Below are 15,756 nucleotides of genomic sequence, written 5' to 3'. Positions count from 1 at the left end.
GTTCGTTTGCCTAAAAGCTGTGGCCAGGGTCGTCCTAACGAGCGGCGGAATATAGGCCTTAATCATCTGCGACCCGCGCACAGACTCCGAGCTCGCACACACACTATATCGCTGTCTCACTTTCTCTCTCTCTCTCTCTCTCTCTCTCTCTCTCTCTCTGCTGTTGCTCGCTGTTTGTGGCTTGTGTGAGCCTGTTTCATTATATTATTGGCACGCCCAGTTTTGCGGCTGCGGCTGCGCTTCATATCGTTAATTTTTAATTGATCTGCTCTGCGGCACAATGTTGCAGTTCGTCAGCTTGTGCCCCAAGCAGCAGCAGCAGCAACAGCAGCAACAGCAGGACATATGTAGCCCGCTGCTCGTTTCCAGCCTCAACCTCAGCCTCGCCCCTTAGCCTCTTGCTGGCCGGTTCAAGTGCATTTTAATGGCATTAGGCTGCCCACTTGATGAAATGAGCGCACTCTTAACAAGATCCTAGCGCCCCACAAAATAAAAAAAAAAAAAGAGTATAACAAGTGAACATATTGCTCTGGCCTCTGGCCGAGGCACAGCGAAAATGTCCGGGCGACTTAATGCGCTCGATTGCGTATACGCCCCGTTTGCCGAACGTGCATTGAACTTTTAGTTTGGCTCAGTTGTTGATGTTGTTAATGTTGTTGCCGTTTTTGCCTTTTGCTTTAGTTTTGATACGTTTTACTGCTGCTGCCTCTGTTATTCTTGTTGTTGTTGTTGTTGTTGCTGTTGTAGTTTTATCGATCGCTTTGACTTTGACTTTCATTTGGCGCGCATTTTGGTAACTTGATTTATACGTGAAGCGTCTGCGCCTTGCATTTAATTTTTGGCGTAACTGCCTCCAGAATTGTTGCCCCGTTTATTGTTGCTCTTCGCTTGGCTTTTTTAATTCGCGTTATGCGCGAAATTCCCACGCCAAAGGGCTGCCAATTCAATTCGATCCAGTTCTTGCTTCGAGCGTCTATCGCACATATGGCGCACACACAAAACACGCTCAGCGAAAATGTGTTAATTAGAATTTCGGCTGGTTTTTGTTTTCTTTTCTGAGCTTTTGATAAGCATAGCACACAAGCTACCCCATACTCCCCCGACTACAACAAAAACAAGCAAAACTGTCGAGTCAGCGTTTGTCAATCACTTGACGCCAGTTAATTTTATTGATGATTCTGGCTCAGCTAGTTGATGTTGTTGTTGCTGTTGTTGTTGTTGTTGTCGTCGTTGTGGCACAGTGGGGTGCCTAACATTTGAAACACCGATCTGAACACAAAACACGTACTTTCTATGGCAACACACCGATGCTCGGTTGCTCTGCCTAACAAGTTCTATTAAATAAAAACTATTTGAAACTCTTTATGATAATTCTGCAAAATTTTTGATGCCGATTTGCAAGGCCGAAAATTGAATTTTTAGTATATTTTGCAGTACCTGATTTTACAGATTTTTTTGGTTGAAATCAGCTTTTATTTAAAAACAATTTTATCCAGACAATAACCAACTAAGACAACTTGACTTATATGGCTGACCCTGTTTTTCGCTTATAAAACTCCTGGGATTCTAAAATTTTCCAAATTTTTTCCTTCTATAATAATATATTTTATTTACAAGTTAATTTCTATAGAGCTTTTTTTATTCAAATATTTCGGCTGCTGCGGGCGGGCTGCCTAAGACAAGCTTTTATGAGGGGCCGCATATTTTAACTGTCAGCATATTAAATAAATGCCTGCCTTTTTATGTGTTTAGTTTTTTCAAATAAATCTATGACTAAGTTAGGGCATTCCAAATTGAAATTGATGTATTTAATGCCCGTTAAATGGCGGCTAATGTAAAGTGTTGTTGTTGTTGTTTTTGGCGTTGAAATACGCCTTTGATAAGTAATTAATTAAGCAGCTTTGCGGGCACTTAAATAATACATTTATAAATGATTGTGTCAAGTGTTGATGGGTTTATTGTTACAGCGTCGGCAAACAGCAACAAAAACAACAACAACAAAAACAAAAACAGCAACAACTGCAGCCACAAAGCTTCAAATGGCAATTGCAAGTTGTAGTCTTTGCATTCAAATGATATAAGGCAACGTAATAAGCATAAAAATAAATAATTTTGCAGCGCTTAACAACAATTTATATATATACGAATGAACAGCAACAACGCCAACGACAACAACAATAGCAAGAACAACAGCCAACGTTTTGTTCAATTTATTGTGTGAAAACTCGCATAAATTAAAAATAACAACAAAACAACAACAACGAAAAACCGACTGCGGCATAAATATTATGCAAAATGCAAGCAACGCCCGTGCCCACAACCCTGGGCCTCCTCCGCCAGCCCCTCAGGGGCTTGACTAACACATGTCGTTTATATTTATATTTATATAAGTCACGATTGCGTTGTTGTTGCTGCTGTTCGCTGAGATGCGCCCGGCAGTTGCTGACCTTAACAACTGTGTTCCTAAGCATTTAACATGCATTTGCAATTAGCCATAGTCAGAATAGCCTTAAAGCCAGCTACGTATGTGACAAATCCATACTGAAGGTTGGCTAGCCAATTGGGGCTTGGCCTGGACTTGCCACAGAGCCTGCGGCAGCGAGTGGCGCACAAAACATTTGTGGCCTTATAATTAAATGCAATTATTGAAACGCCAGCGGGCCAAGCGGGCAGCCAAAAAATAAGAAACAACAATGAAAAAGAGCAACAACAACTGCTAAACATATGTAAGCGAAGGCGACTGAATCGTTGTTGTTGTTGCTGCTGCTGCTGCTGCTTGGTTTGCGGGCTAAAATACATAAATTAAAAATTTGCATTGTTCTGTTTCAGCAAGAACAGCAACAACAAAGCACAATTTTTGTGCTGCTCAAAGTTACGACTTGTTGACTGTTTTCATACAATTCGGAAATTTAATTAAAGGCGGCCGAGCAGACAATGAGATGCGCAAGCCGCAGTCGCAGTCGCCGTCGCAGTTGCCGTCGCAGTCGCAGTGGGGCAGGTGCAGTTGCAGTTGCAGATACCATTGGCCAGTGGCCCGCGTTGTATGCAAAACGCAGAGGCAGAGCAGTCAACACAGTCTTGACCCTCTTGCGAAATCAATACAATTGCCACCCAGCGCGAATTGAAAGCGAGTCTCCAGTCAATATTGTTGGCAAAACAATTGAATTGCATTTCAGCCGCAGGCGATGTGGCCGGCCCTTCAAAAAGGACATTGATGGGCAGCATCCTGTGGCATTGGGCAGCTCGGCCGGCTTGCATACACCAGTCGCTGCCATAAGTCCAGCGTTAGGGCATATAAATTTTAATTTGTTGCATATTTTGTCAACGAGAAATCAACAAACACTTCGTTCAACCACAAACAGACAAACGCTGCGTTCGCCTCCAGCTGTGAATTTCTTGGGAATTCCCTGCGTTTGCCCGCGCTGCCACGTCAGTAGTATGTGCTGCTGCTTCTTCTTTTTCTTCTTATTTGATTTGTTTGTTTTTGTTGTATTTTTTTTTTTTTCATCCAATAATGGTTTATTTATGTTAATGTTATGCAATCAAAATGCATACGATTTAAATGCCAATAAAAAATCAACGCGAACAGCTACGAGCCGAGACACAAACCCAACTGCAGTTAACAGTTGTTTGTTGTTGTTGTTGTTGTTGTTGCTGCTTATTTTGTTTTTACGCATGTTTAATGGACTAATTTTGTATAGGCCCAGCGCAGTAAGCCGTCTTGCTTTCTCTTTCACACGCAGTGACAGCGTGTGAGTTCGTTGCTTAAGTCTTTCGTTTGCTGTTCCTGCTGCTGCTGCTGTTGCTGCTGATGTAGTTGGCGCCAGGGCAGACCTTCGGACGGACAGCGTTACATATATTTTCATAGTTTGTTGCTGTTGATGCGTGCGTCCGATAAAAAACGATAATGTGCCTCGGCCAGCGACACAGACAGAGACAAAGAGAGAGATAGAGAGAGAGAGAGAGAGAGAGAGAGAGAGGGAGAGTAGAAGTTGTTTTGTGGCATCTCCAATAACCCACACAAACAACTGGCTGCTGCCTGATTATGTTTTTAGTGCGTTAAGTGATAATGATGATGCGCCTTGATTGTTATCAGCCAAAGCGTTCACTCAGCTCTGCAATCAAGACGCCAGCTAGTCAGAAAAATGATAATTAAATGCATATACGCATGTGTGTGTGTGTGTGTCAGAGTGTGCTGCGTTATGTTCCTGGAATTATTATGACATTTGAGAACTTTCACGCTGCTTTTTATGGCTTTTGGCGACAGAAACGTGCGCTGAGATTGATGCGCCAGCGAATTCCCAGGAATACAGTTCATAAATTTATTGATCAATTTGTGGCAATGTGTGGAAGCTGCACGCAGCGGGTGGTTCAGTGGGTGCGGTTGGACAAGGGGAGGCTGTATTAAACTAGCATTTACACATTTTGCTGCAACTTACCAGTCTTCGCTTTGGCTTGATCAGCGGTCGATTCTGTCCGTTCATTTTATAGTAGAGGCCACAGGCATTGCACAGATAATGTCCAGTGCCATCGCGTCGCCACAGCGGCGTGGAGGTAGCGCCACAGTTCACACACTCGCGACCCTCTGTAAATATACAAAAAAACAATGTTTGTTAAAACTCAAATATAATATGTGCTTAAATTTCGCTTAAATTAGAGTTTAGTCTGCAGTGCAGTCAGCAGGCAGCTTGTTGGGCAACAACAACAACAACAACAACAACAACAGCAACAACAATACAAAGTATCTGCGGCAACAACAACTCGCTGCGGCACACATTTTTCAGCTGTTTCTCAGTCTTGTTTTTTGCTCTTAGTTTATATTTTTTTGTTTCTGCTCTTTGTTGTTGTTTTTTTTCTTTTCTTTTTCGTTGGCATAAAACGCATGGAAGCGGAAATGATGGATTCGCTGGCACTGGGCGCTGCAGCGCTGCTTTCCTTGCTGACTCCACACATTTTAATTAAGCAGCGGCCGGTTCTAGTGGCTGCAATCGGCCCCGACTAGCCCCTGCCCTGGCACTAACTGTTTCGCGGCAAACGCAACTCATTTGAATAACTTTAGGCATAATTTGTAAGCGACTTGACTTGACTTGGCTTGGCTTTGAAAATGAAGTTGCAAATGTAACGCGTTATTAACGTTCGCATATTACAGTTGCCTTTGTCTTTGTATGGCATATTCTGCTCTCGCATTTAATGACGCCACTAAATGGGCTTCATTATATCGTTTGTCTGTCCGTTTGTTGGTTTGTTTGTTTGCTCGTTCGCTTCATATTAAAATTTAGTCATAAAAAAACCAAAGAGGAAAACTTGCGGCGCATTCTGGCTAAAAGAGATCTAACGCTACCCACCAAAAATAATTAGGCCAAATTGGGCTAACATATTTTTGGTGCATTGTAATTAATTAACGTTTGCGCTTTACATGCTCGCATAGGCATAACTTTCATGCCTTTTGCCATGCTGGTTTTTTATTGAATATTAGCTGGTCACACCCAGTGGCTAGTGGCGGCTCATTAAGTGCGTTGTCAACTCGTTGCCTGCCCAAATGCCATTAGAAACATTTTGATGACAGTTTTTCTGTTTCGGCTTTTTAAGAGCCTTACGTGATTTGCTGCTGTTTATACGCGCTTCGACTGCTAGAAAGAATGCTCAAGCCCTGGGCCTCACTCCTACCAGCGTCTGGCTGCGCAGCAGGACAATCACACGTGTGTCCTGTGTCCAGCTGGCATGCCAAGCATTTTGTTTTTGAGCTTTCAAAGAAATTAAATTAAACGTTCTGCGTGTTTCGTATCCCCCCCCCTCGCGACAGCCCGACAGCCGCATTGTCCACACTAAAGCTGAGCCCAGCACCACCCGGAGCCACCCCGCCCACGCACTCGCCAGGGGCGCGTTAAATAAACAGTTCATTTGTTTTCATTTAATCGCAACTTTACCTTGCTTTTTTTTTTTAGATATGTGTATATATATTTATATCTGTATATATATTTATCTTTTTTTAGCGCGTGTACTTGATATGTTTGTGCGTTTCGTTTCGTTTTCTTTTTTGTTTCTTTCTTTTCTTGCTGTTTTTTGTACGACTTTTTTAATTGCCGCACATTTGGCGCTGGGCGTTATTTGCTTTACAGTTTCAGTTTTTCTTTTTTCGGTGAGGCGCGGCAGGGGGGACTGCGTAACAAAGGCCCCAAGCCAAATTGCCGCCAATCAAAAAAGTAACACCCACTGTATAAAAATTGCATAAATTATTTGAAAGCCACTGAAATCGTTAACAGTTATTTGTTTGACTTGACTTTGTTTTTAATTTTTTTTTTTTTTTTTTTTTTAACGTTCTACAAATAACTTTCAATATTCGTTGTGACAACTTTTATTAAGTTGCTAAAGTTGCAGATCGTGTACTATGGAACTCTTATAGCTGGTTGAGCACTTAATTTGCACAAATTTTGCACTGGAAAAGGGTTTTTTTTGTTTGTTGTTTCTCATTATCGCAGTTTATCAATCCTATATTACTTTTCACAAACACATCAGGTTTTCTGGGTATATCTTCTTGATATTATATATCTAATTAAAGCAAATGTCATAGTTCCAGATACTTGATTCTTATATCTTGTTGGGAAATTCATTTTGTTAGCCTTTCTATAGCTTGCATCGAATTCGCCTTTACGAACATATGTATTAGTTCGGATAGCTCGAACTATATAATATGTACATATTTATATCTTGTGGTTTCCTTAATATCAACTTGATTTCTCAATAGCTGTAGAATTTATATATAGTCTGGGTTACTTAATTTCAATTAATCCGTTTCAATCCAATTTTAGATTTCAATTTTCTTGTTAGATGTTTTTAAGGCAAGTTGTGAAACATAATTGTAAAATTTGGAGTTCTTTTAAACTATTTGCTCTAAAGCAACATAGCCTGTCATTCGATATCATCTTGATTTAATATTCCACCTCAATTTCGACTGATTTGACTATTGTCGAATGTCCTTTACCCGCTCAACAGTCGCGCACAGTAGTCGTTGAGTGCGGAAAACTTTATGCATTTATTGGCTGTTATAAATCCGAATAGAGGTCGAGTGTTTTGTTGGGCTGCCACATTCAGCCCATATTAAGCCATAAAGTGTGGCTTTGTGGCATTGTGAGTGGCTGCTGTTGCTGTGTTGTTCTTTTTGTTGTTGTTGCTTTTGTTCTAGCACAATTCCAATGAAGTTCGCTGTGGTTGCTCTGTTGCTGCTGCTCTAAGCCACTCGCCAGTTAATAAATCAAATGTGTTAATGATGTTTTTACCCAGTGTGCCCACTTTTGACAACAAAGGCAGCAGAAGAGGGCCAACAACGACGGCGACAACTACAGCCCCTGCGAGAAGTATTCGTATCCGTAATATGAATCCCACAAAACTCTATATGGCATACACAGCGCACGCGCACAGCCTCTCTTTCGCTCTCTCTTTCTCGCTCTCTCGCTCTGACTCCCGATCTTAATGTGCCTCTCTGTCTCACTCCAGTGCTGGCCTCTTTTGTTTTAGTACATTTTTATTTGATTCTCTGGGGCTGATCTGTAGAGGATCCTTGTATTCCGCTCTCTTTCACTCGCGTTCGCTCTTGCTCTTTCGCCGTGTGTGTGTTTTTTTATGGCCATTAAATTTTTTTTTTGTTCTTTGTTGTTGTTATTGTTTTCCAGCTTTGTTTTGATTTCAATTTGCCTGTCACCGGGCTGCTGTCTGCAGCATGCCCCCGCCCATGCCTTTGACAGTTTTTCACAATTTTATTTATTTTCATTTTCATTTTCCACACAACTACACGTAGCAGGTTGGCCAGATTCTCAGTTAACCTATGATTTAGTAGCATGTTATAACTGTTTCTCTTGTGGTCCAGCCACAGTCGTAGTTGAATCCGGAGCCGGAGCCACAGCCACATCCACATGGGCACAATCATCCACAGCATTGCGTTGTAATTTCTTGGAAATTTGTGCACACTTTGGTATTTCGTTTTCGTGTGCTCTTCTTTGGGTTTGGGTTGAATTTTTTTATTTTGGTTTTACGGCCACGGGTTCGTGTGACATTGTCTGGCCATGGGTCTGAACCCAAAACGTAGCCCAAGAGACACCGGAGAGCATCGGTTGAACCTGTTTTTAGGGCCTGATTTGGCATTAAGAAGGTCTTGGGCATGTGTCTGAGTTTAAAGGTCTAACTAACTGTGCTCGCTGCTTGATTTGACATTTGGCGTCAGTGGCCATAATTGTCTAGAATTTATGTCTTGTACCTTTTCAGGAGAAGAAAAATTCCCTTTAATTTGTTAGTCGCAGTCGTGGGCAGGCCCAATGTGAAGGGTCAACTGCAGTTTTAATTAGTTGCCGTTGTTTGTTGTTGTTGTTTGTTTGTTGATATTAATAAACATTTATACTAGTTAAAGGTTACTTAGAGATACATAGATATATAGAAAGATAGTTACAGCAACAGAGCGAGAGTGAAAAGAGAGATAGATATATATATATACATATATAAATATATATATATTTATATATATATATAGAGAGACGTTTACTGGTGAACAAGACAAAAGACACATGTGGATGTGTGAGTAAATAGTTGTTGTTGAATTTGATAGATATTTTTCTTTTTACTTTAATGAAAATGAAAATGTTTAAAAAAGTCACAAACATAAAGAAAATAACGTTTAAAGTACAATAAAATCGAAAATAAAATGCAAGCTGAAGCTGAATAAAATGTATGCGCTTAGTATGAATAATTTACACAGGAGAGCAGGAGAGCGGACAGGAGAGAGCTCGATTCAACTGGGAGTTCGTAGGCCTTCGCTGGCTGGCATTGCCGGTTAACGCCTGTGGCCATGCCACGCATGCCTCAAATAAGCGGCAAGCGCCTCATTTTAAGGCCACAGCTGTCAAGGCGCTGGGACAAAGGAACAATGGACGCGCGCACAAGAAGCTCATCCCCGCTGTTAAGCTGTAGCTGCGACTGCGCCTGCCGATGGACATGCGGCCGCACAGACCCACAGGCCCACGGACAGCATGGCTGATTGAGTGAAGGCTGCGCGTACCATAGAGGTCTGACCATGGACTCGTACCCATATCAATTACTTAAAGCTCATTCACAACATTTTTTATTTTCACCTGACAAAAGCCCAAATGGCATCCAATCAATTTGGCCAAGCGCTGGCCAAGCATAAATCCAGAGTCGAGCCAACTGCACAGTGGACTCGACTGAGACTTGGGGAATGCGCGACTGGCGACTGTCATTGATTTTTTGGGGGGGCAGTGGCAACAAGAGCCAAGAGCACCCAACACATGTTCTTGCGCCCCGAAAAAACTTATCGCAAGCGATGCGATAAACGATAAATAAATACAAAAACAGCAAACGGACAGACAGAGAGACAGACGGACAGTGGACAGTGGACAGTGGACAGTGGAACGTCGGATCCTTGGCTAACGAACGCGCCCGCAGCCACAACAATAATGTCGCAGACAACTTTTTGGTTAGTTAAACAGCAACAACAACAGCAGAAAGTAAAAAACTGTCGAGCAAATGAAATAATATGAAGCGCAGGCAAAACATTTTGTCAGCCCGCAGCTTCCTACATCGCGTACAACACACAGCTCAGAAGATGCAGATGCAGATACAGCTACAGATACAGATTCAGCTACAAAGGCCGAGATACAGATACAAAGACGTTTGATACTTAGTTCACATGGCAACTTTTTGCTTCCTCATTTGACTTTTGACTGTTAAATGTGCGAATGCTTTTAACAGCAAGCTGAACATAAACATTTCTGTAACGCTCTTTTAACAGTCTGTCACTTAACAGCTGGCTGTTAGTTAAGCCGACTTGTAAGTTGCTTCGTATAATACTTGGCTGCCTTTGCGAGGGGTTGCAACTGCAACTGCCGCAGCGACCCTCAACCCGCAACCTCTCACGCATTACCGAGCGGGTATAAAGTTGTCGTTATTGTTGTAGTTGTTGCTGCTTTTGTTGTTCTTGTTATTGTTGTTGTTGTTGTTGTTGTTGCTGGCAGCGACATGCGAAACCGGCTGAGACGGCGACTGCGAAGCAGGTGCAGCGACAAACTTCCGCAGCGAATGCCAATGTGTGTTGGTGTGCGTGTGTGTGTGGTAGCAGCAGCAACATGAAGTAATTAACAACTACAACACAAAATAACAACAACAACAACAACAGCTGATGACGCAGCGCAGCACAGCTAAACCGTTGACAATAGCATTGAAGTTTTTGCAGCAGCGGCAACTGCAGTTCACTCTCTGCTGCTGCTGCCATTTCTTCTTCAACTTCTTCGTTGTTGTTGTTGTTGCCATTGTGCTGATTTCATGGTGAGCGCACGCGGCGTATACGCAATGCTACAAAACTGCCGGGCAACAGGGGGGCGTGTGTAAATCTGAATCTGCCTGACTGCATACATATTTTAAGAGTGGAGCAGGAAACATGCCCAAGTGGCGGGAATGTGGACAGAGCTAAGAGAGAGAGAGAGAGAGAGAGAGAGAGAGAGAGGGAAGGAGAGTGGGAGGGATAGCGGGAGAGGCAGAGAGGAAGCACACACACATGTCAAGTGCCGCTGAAAATGTTGAAGAGTGGTGCCACAAAGTGCAGTTAAGTGAGCGAGCTTCCCACGTGTGTGTGAGTGTGTGTGTGTGCGAGCGTGTGAAACAAATGAAAATCAAAAGCCAAAAAGAAAATAAAACATATGAACTTAGGCTACAAAAACTAAACTAGAAACCAAAATCGATAAGTGTTTGCATACAACACAGATCTAATTATAATTAAGCAAATCGTTTATCGATCAACAATATTTTCTATCGTTCATCGATCGAACAATTAACAATTATTTATCACCCACACCAATATCGCAACAGTGTTTGAAACTTTTGTCTTGCTTACCAGCACTGGTCCGGGGCTTTGTGCGCACGGGCTTCACATCGAGTCCGACGCCGCCAGCGCCTCCACCACTTGAGCTGCTGTGACCGCCGCTGCTCATGGCGCTGCCCATGCCGCTCATGCCAATGCCGCCGCCGCCGCTGCCGCTGCCACCGCCGCTGCCGTGCAGCCCCGCAATGCCGCTGCCGGACGCGGAGCCGGACGCACCATGATGATGACTATGACTGTGATGGTGATGATGGTGCGCCGCCGCCGCCGCTGCGGCACCCATGCTATGCCGCACAGCGGCCGCTGCCACGGAGGAACTTTGGAACATGTTGGCCGCGGCAACAGCAGCCTGATGCTGCGCCGCCGCATGATGATACGAGGCATAGCTGCTGTCATAGCTGTTGGCATTGTTGGCCGCATAGTGGGCCTGGGCGGTGCCATCGAATAGGCCGTTCGACGTTGAGGCGGAGGCGGATGAGGAGGCATTGCTGTTGTTGCTTTGCTGCTGCTGCTGCTGCTGTTGCTGCTGCTGCTGCTGCGGCGCTTGGTTGCCGGCGCTGCTGCCGTTGCTGCTGCTATTTGAGCTATTTGTATTATTGTTGTTGTTGTTAGTACTACCTTCGCGCTGCTTGGGCGCAGACGATTGCGCCGGTCCAGCGCTGGCCGCATGCGCTGCAGCTGCGCCGCCATTCTGTATGGAGGGCTTGATGTCCAGCGCACAGCTGGCGTCCGTCAGTGAGGTAGAGCCCGTGGCCTGCTGATGCATGAAGGCGTTCATCACGGCCTGTAACGGTATCAATCGCAAAATTGAAGTGGATAAGCAAAGAGAGAGAGAGGGATAGGGGGGCAGGGGCTTGGCTTACCTGGTACTCGGATGGGCCGGTTTGTACTGAGTCGGGCGTGGAGTCCTTTGGCGGTGTCGGTGGGAATGGAAACGAATGCTGGCCGGCCGCCGTCGTCTGATGGCTTTGGCCCACCTGGCCCAGTTTGTGCTCCACCTGCGGCTCCTGGGGGCAGGCGAACTGACCCATGCCCCAAGCGCTGGCGGGTGCAAACGATTTGTGCTCGCTGGTCAGCCAGGGACTGAGCGGCGGATGAAAGTGCGGCCTGCACACTTGGGACGAGGCATGTGAGGAGGGCATGCGGGATGCTAAAGGAAAAGTAAACGAAAAAAGAGCAAAATACAAGGATAAGAATTTAATAAAACGCGCTAAAAAATCAAGTTAAATGCAGCATTAAATCAATTATGGCCAAAATTTATAACGAAGATTAACAGCCTAAGCCGAGATGAGAATCAAAAGGCAGAGTGACTGTGGTAGAGAGGGCAGGAAGGGGCAACGCGCTCAAGACAGAGACCAGAAGCGATAAAAAATTCATAATAAATGACGTTGTTCCCTTTTTTCAAGGCGGAAAAGCTGCGTTATAATTTATGAAACACCAGCAACAGTTGCTGCTGCCGCTGCCGCCGCCTCTGTCGCTGCTGCTGTTGCTGAGGCAGGCAGTAAGGCACTCGGACCACGGACGCTCGCGGCCTTAGCGCAGACTGACTTTGCATATGGCCAAGACTGCGGCTGCTGCTGCGGCTGCTGCTGCTGCTGCTGCATTGTCATAAATTGTTTAATTTGTATCATAAACAATCGCGTTAAACTTTTGTCCCAAAGCTAAAAAGATCGATCAGCAGCGGGCTTCGAATGCGCCTGCGCCGACGCCGCCGCCGTTTTTGCTGCTGCCCTCAAACCCACAAAGCCGGGCTTTGGCTAAAAGTGTAGCCTAAATGTCTGGCAGTGTATAATTTAGCGGACACCAAGTGAGATTTATGTGCGCCAATGCTGCCGTTTCCATAGCGCTGCAACGCATCGTTGCAACGTGCCACGCCATCTCATATACATGCATACATATATCCTGCAATTGTTTGCGGCAGTGGCAGTGAGGTGCGGGCAGCGGGGTAGGGGTGGGGGCTGGTTGCTCTGCGCACTTATTCTTATTATTATCATTAATATTGGTGCCTCGGCTACAGCTCCAAACAGCTCTGTGTTAGCTTTGGGGCTTGTTTGTATGTGAAATTATTTTTGATTATGCAGCAGCCGCTGTCGAACGCTGACGCCAAAGTCGACTCCGACTTTAACTCCAACTCCAACTTCGACTCCGACTCCGTTTGCCATGTTGCCACAAAAAGTCCCGCTTGGATTGTCTGTCTAACAGTAGGTCAGTCAGTTCAATGCTCGCCAAGATGGATTAGTTCTGCGGTTCAAGCAATAGTCTGAGCAGACGGGCAAATAAAGCTATGAACAGCAAGCCGAATCGTAGATGCTCTATCGCACAAGCACAGGCTTCTCAAAAAGCTGCTGAAATGTGCTGGAGTCCAAATTTAAAAAAGTAAAAATCTATTATTGATTATTTGTTTTAAAGCATTTTAGTATATGAGTTACACTGGGACATATAGCCCAGAATAATACACTCAAATAAAGTACAAAAATTCGTACAAATTCAGCACAAATTTTATTTCTCAGCTCGATTTTTTATTTTCATTAAGTTTTAATTTTTTTAATTAATATTTTTAAATACAAGATTAAAAAGTAATGCCCGCTTATTTTGTGCATGCAAATACTTGTAAAAAGTATTTTGATCTTAAGCCAAGCCTTTATGCCGTTTATTCTGACAATTAAATGTGATTCATAATTTATTTAAAAATATATTTATGAAGCAAATTTTCTTGAAATTTGACAAGCAAATTGACCAGTCAAATTTAAAATTAGCAGCGGATTTTTCGCCAAGTGTACAAAGTTCTGTTGGCTTCTCTTTCCCAAGGGTATTCGAAGCTTGCCACTGCCTGCTGCCTGCTGCCTGTTGTTGCACTGTTGCGGATCGATCGCTGCCTGCGATAATATCCATTTGATTATCCTAATAACAGTGCTTTAGCAGCGATATTATATGTACGTGTGTCTGATTATAGAAATTATGCACAGCAGCTCGACGCAGGCAGAGGCGCAGAGGTTTTCTTCCCAGTTGCTGCTGTCTGTTGTGAGATAGTTTTGTGGCGCAGTGCAATGCCTCAATTGTTGCGGCTTGTTACCATCCAGCCCCAGCCACAGAGCAAACTTCACACTTTGGCAGCAGAGACAATTGCTGCGACGTGCCACCAAAAAGTGCAGCTGCCACAGCCACAGATACATGTATGCAGTATGAAGAAGTTATATTCTATATGAAGTCGTCATCGACTGGCGTTGTGTATATAATTTTGGGTGCCCAAATAAGCGCATTGGACATGCCAAATTATATGTGAGGAGGCATCGCTTTCAGTGAGCCTTCACTTGCCACAAATCAATGGCAATGCAAACTTTAATTGCGGCCAATGAAAACTTTCAATTTGCGATCGTGTTGCCGATAACAGAGCGCTGTTAAGCCTGCTGTTAAGCGGTGATGATTCACTGTTATTGCATTTGCGGCTGTTATTGTTGAAGGCTGTTGGCATATTCTATTAATCTTTTATTTTTTGATATAAGACCAAATATTAAATATTTTAAAATTCCTTTAATCTTAATTTGAAGATAACAGAGCGCTGTTAAGTCTATTAAGATGAGTCACTGTTAACTGGTGTTGTTGCTGTGTTGCGGCTGCTGTTGTTAAAGGCTGTTGGCATCTTTTTTTTTTTTTTTTTGTATAAAACAATTCGCTAATAAATCAAGCTGAGTACAGCAATTAAAGTTGCAAAAACACACACACACATACAGCGACATTTTTTTGATATTGTTGCTGCGGCTGCTGTTGTCATTGTCGGTATGCAAAGCTCGTGCTGGTGAAAAGCGACGACGTCGTCGTCGTGCCCTTGGCCGTCCCCCAAAGCCAAAAGCCTGGCTGACACGTTCTACACAACAGCAACAACAGCAGCAACAACAGCAATAAACAAAGCGCTACAATAAAATCTGCCTTTAATTTTTGTTGTAGCGCACCGCAAAAACAAAAAAGTCAAATAACAAAAAACATTTTGAAGTTTTTGGCCTGCGCTTGATTTCTTCAAACTGACAGATCAAAGCCACAAAGCCGACTCGTATTTGTGTGTGTAAGAGACACTCCATAAAGCGACGCTTGGACATGTGTGTGGCGTTTTAAAAGCGTTTGACAAGCGCTCAACTCGAACTCAACTCGAGCTGAAGTCAACTTAAAGCCAAGTCTCAACTCAGCGCCTGTACGTCTAAGCCGTGTCTGCCTTAGACTCTAAACAGAAAAGCGTACCGAAAGCGCCTTTTAATTGCAGTCTCAAATTGTTGTTATTGTGGTTGTTGTTGTGGCCAGTCGCCAACGTGAATGACATAATTAATTGTATGCACAGCCAGCCGAGCACTTAGCTCGACGTGTTTGACATTTGAAGATGACAATCCCTGACAGAGCGACAGGAGCTGCAGGCAGTCAGGCAGCAACAGCAGCAGGTGATGGGGCAGCGTCGGGCCTATGGCCAATTCAATTAACCAAAATGCAGCTAAAAAGAAAAACAGGCAGCTGGCAATAGCCATGGCGCCTTATCACTGGCAGCACATCGCATTTGAATGATCAGCAACAAAAGGCCCGAACTGAAACCTCAGCCTCAGAGTGACAACACTCGAATCATTGTGTGTGCTGTGTGTGAACATCTTGATAAGCAGGCTGGGATGCTATTAGAGAGCGGCCATTGGGTAAATGTAACAGCTTTTCGCAAAAAAGGATTGCCAGCTCTTTGCTAGATTAAATTCACACCAACCGGCGGATTAGGGGTGAGAAAAAGAGCGAGAGTGAGAGTTGGAGAGCCAGAGGGAGAGCGCGGGTTTGCAGCTCGCCTTATCGCAGACAGCAAATCAAATCGCCAAATGAGTGCGCGGCGGCTCAATTGTAACGTATGTCAG

The 15,756-nt window shown here is 44.0% G+C and overlaps 1 protein-coding gene across 2 annotated transcripts in view; it reads right to left on the bottom strand.

Moving 5' to 3' along the window:
- The window catches only part of grn (GATA binding protein grain), a 41,155-nt gene that overhangs the window by 12,079 nt on the left and 13,320 nt on the right, over positions 1 to 15,756 (bottom strand). Inside the window, exons 3-5 of one of the 2 annotated variants that reach the window (XM_032435734.2) lie at positions 11,743 to 12,029; positions 10,895 to 11,663; positions 4,440 to 4,585 (exon numbers count right to left, since the gene is read on the bottom strand). In XM_032435734.2, coding sequence (XP_032291625.1) covers positions 4,440 to 4,585; positions 10,895 to 11,663; positions 11,743 to 12,029 — 1,202 coding nt within the window. The remainder of the gene's footprint in view (positions 1 to 4,439; positions 4,586 to 10,894; positions 11,664 to 11,742; positions 12,030 to 15,756) is intronic. The other variant, XM_032435739.2, reaches the window with a different exon arrangement.

This window comes from Drosophila virilis, chromosome 2, assembly GCF_030788295.1.
Source record: "Drosophila virilis strain 15010-1051.87 chromosome 2, Dvir_AGI_RSII-ME, whole genome shotgun sequence".
NCBI lineage: Eukaryota > Metazoa > Arthropoda > Insecta > Diptera > Drosophilidae > Drosophila > Drosophila virilis.
This window is presented reverse-complemented; position numbering and strand designations above follow the sequence as displayed.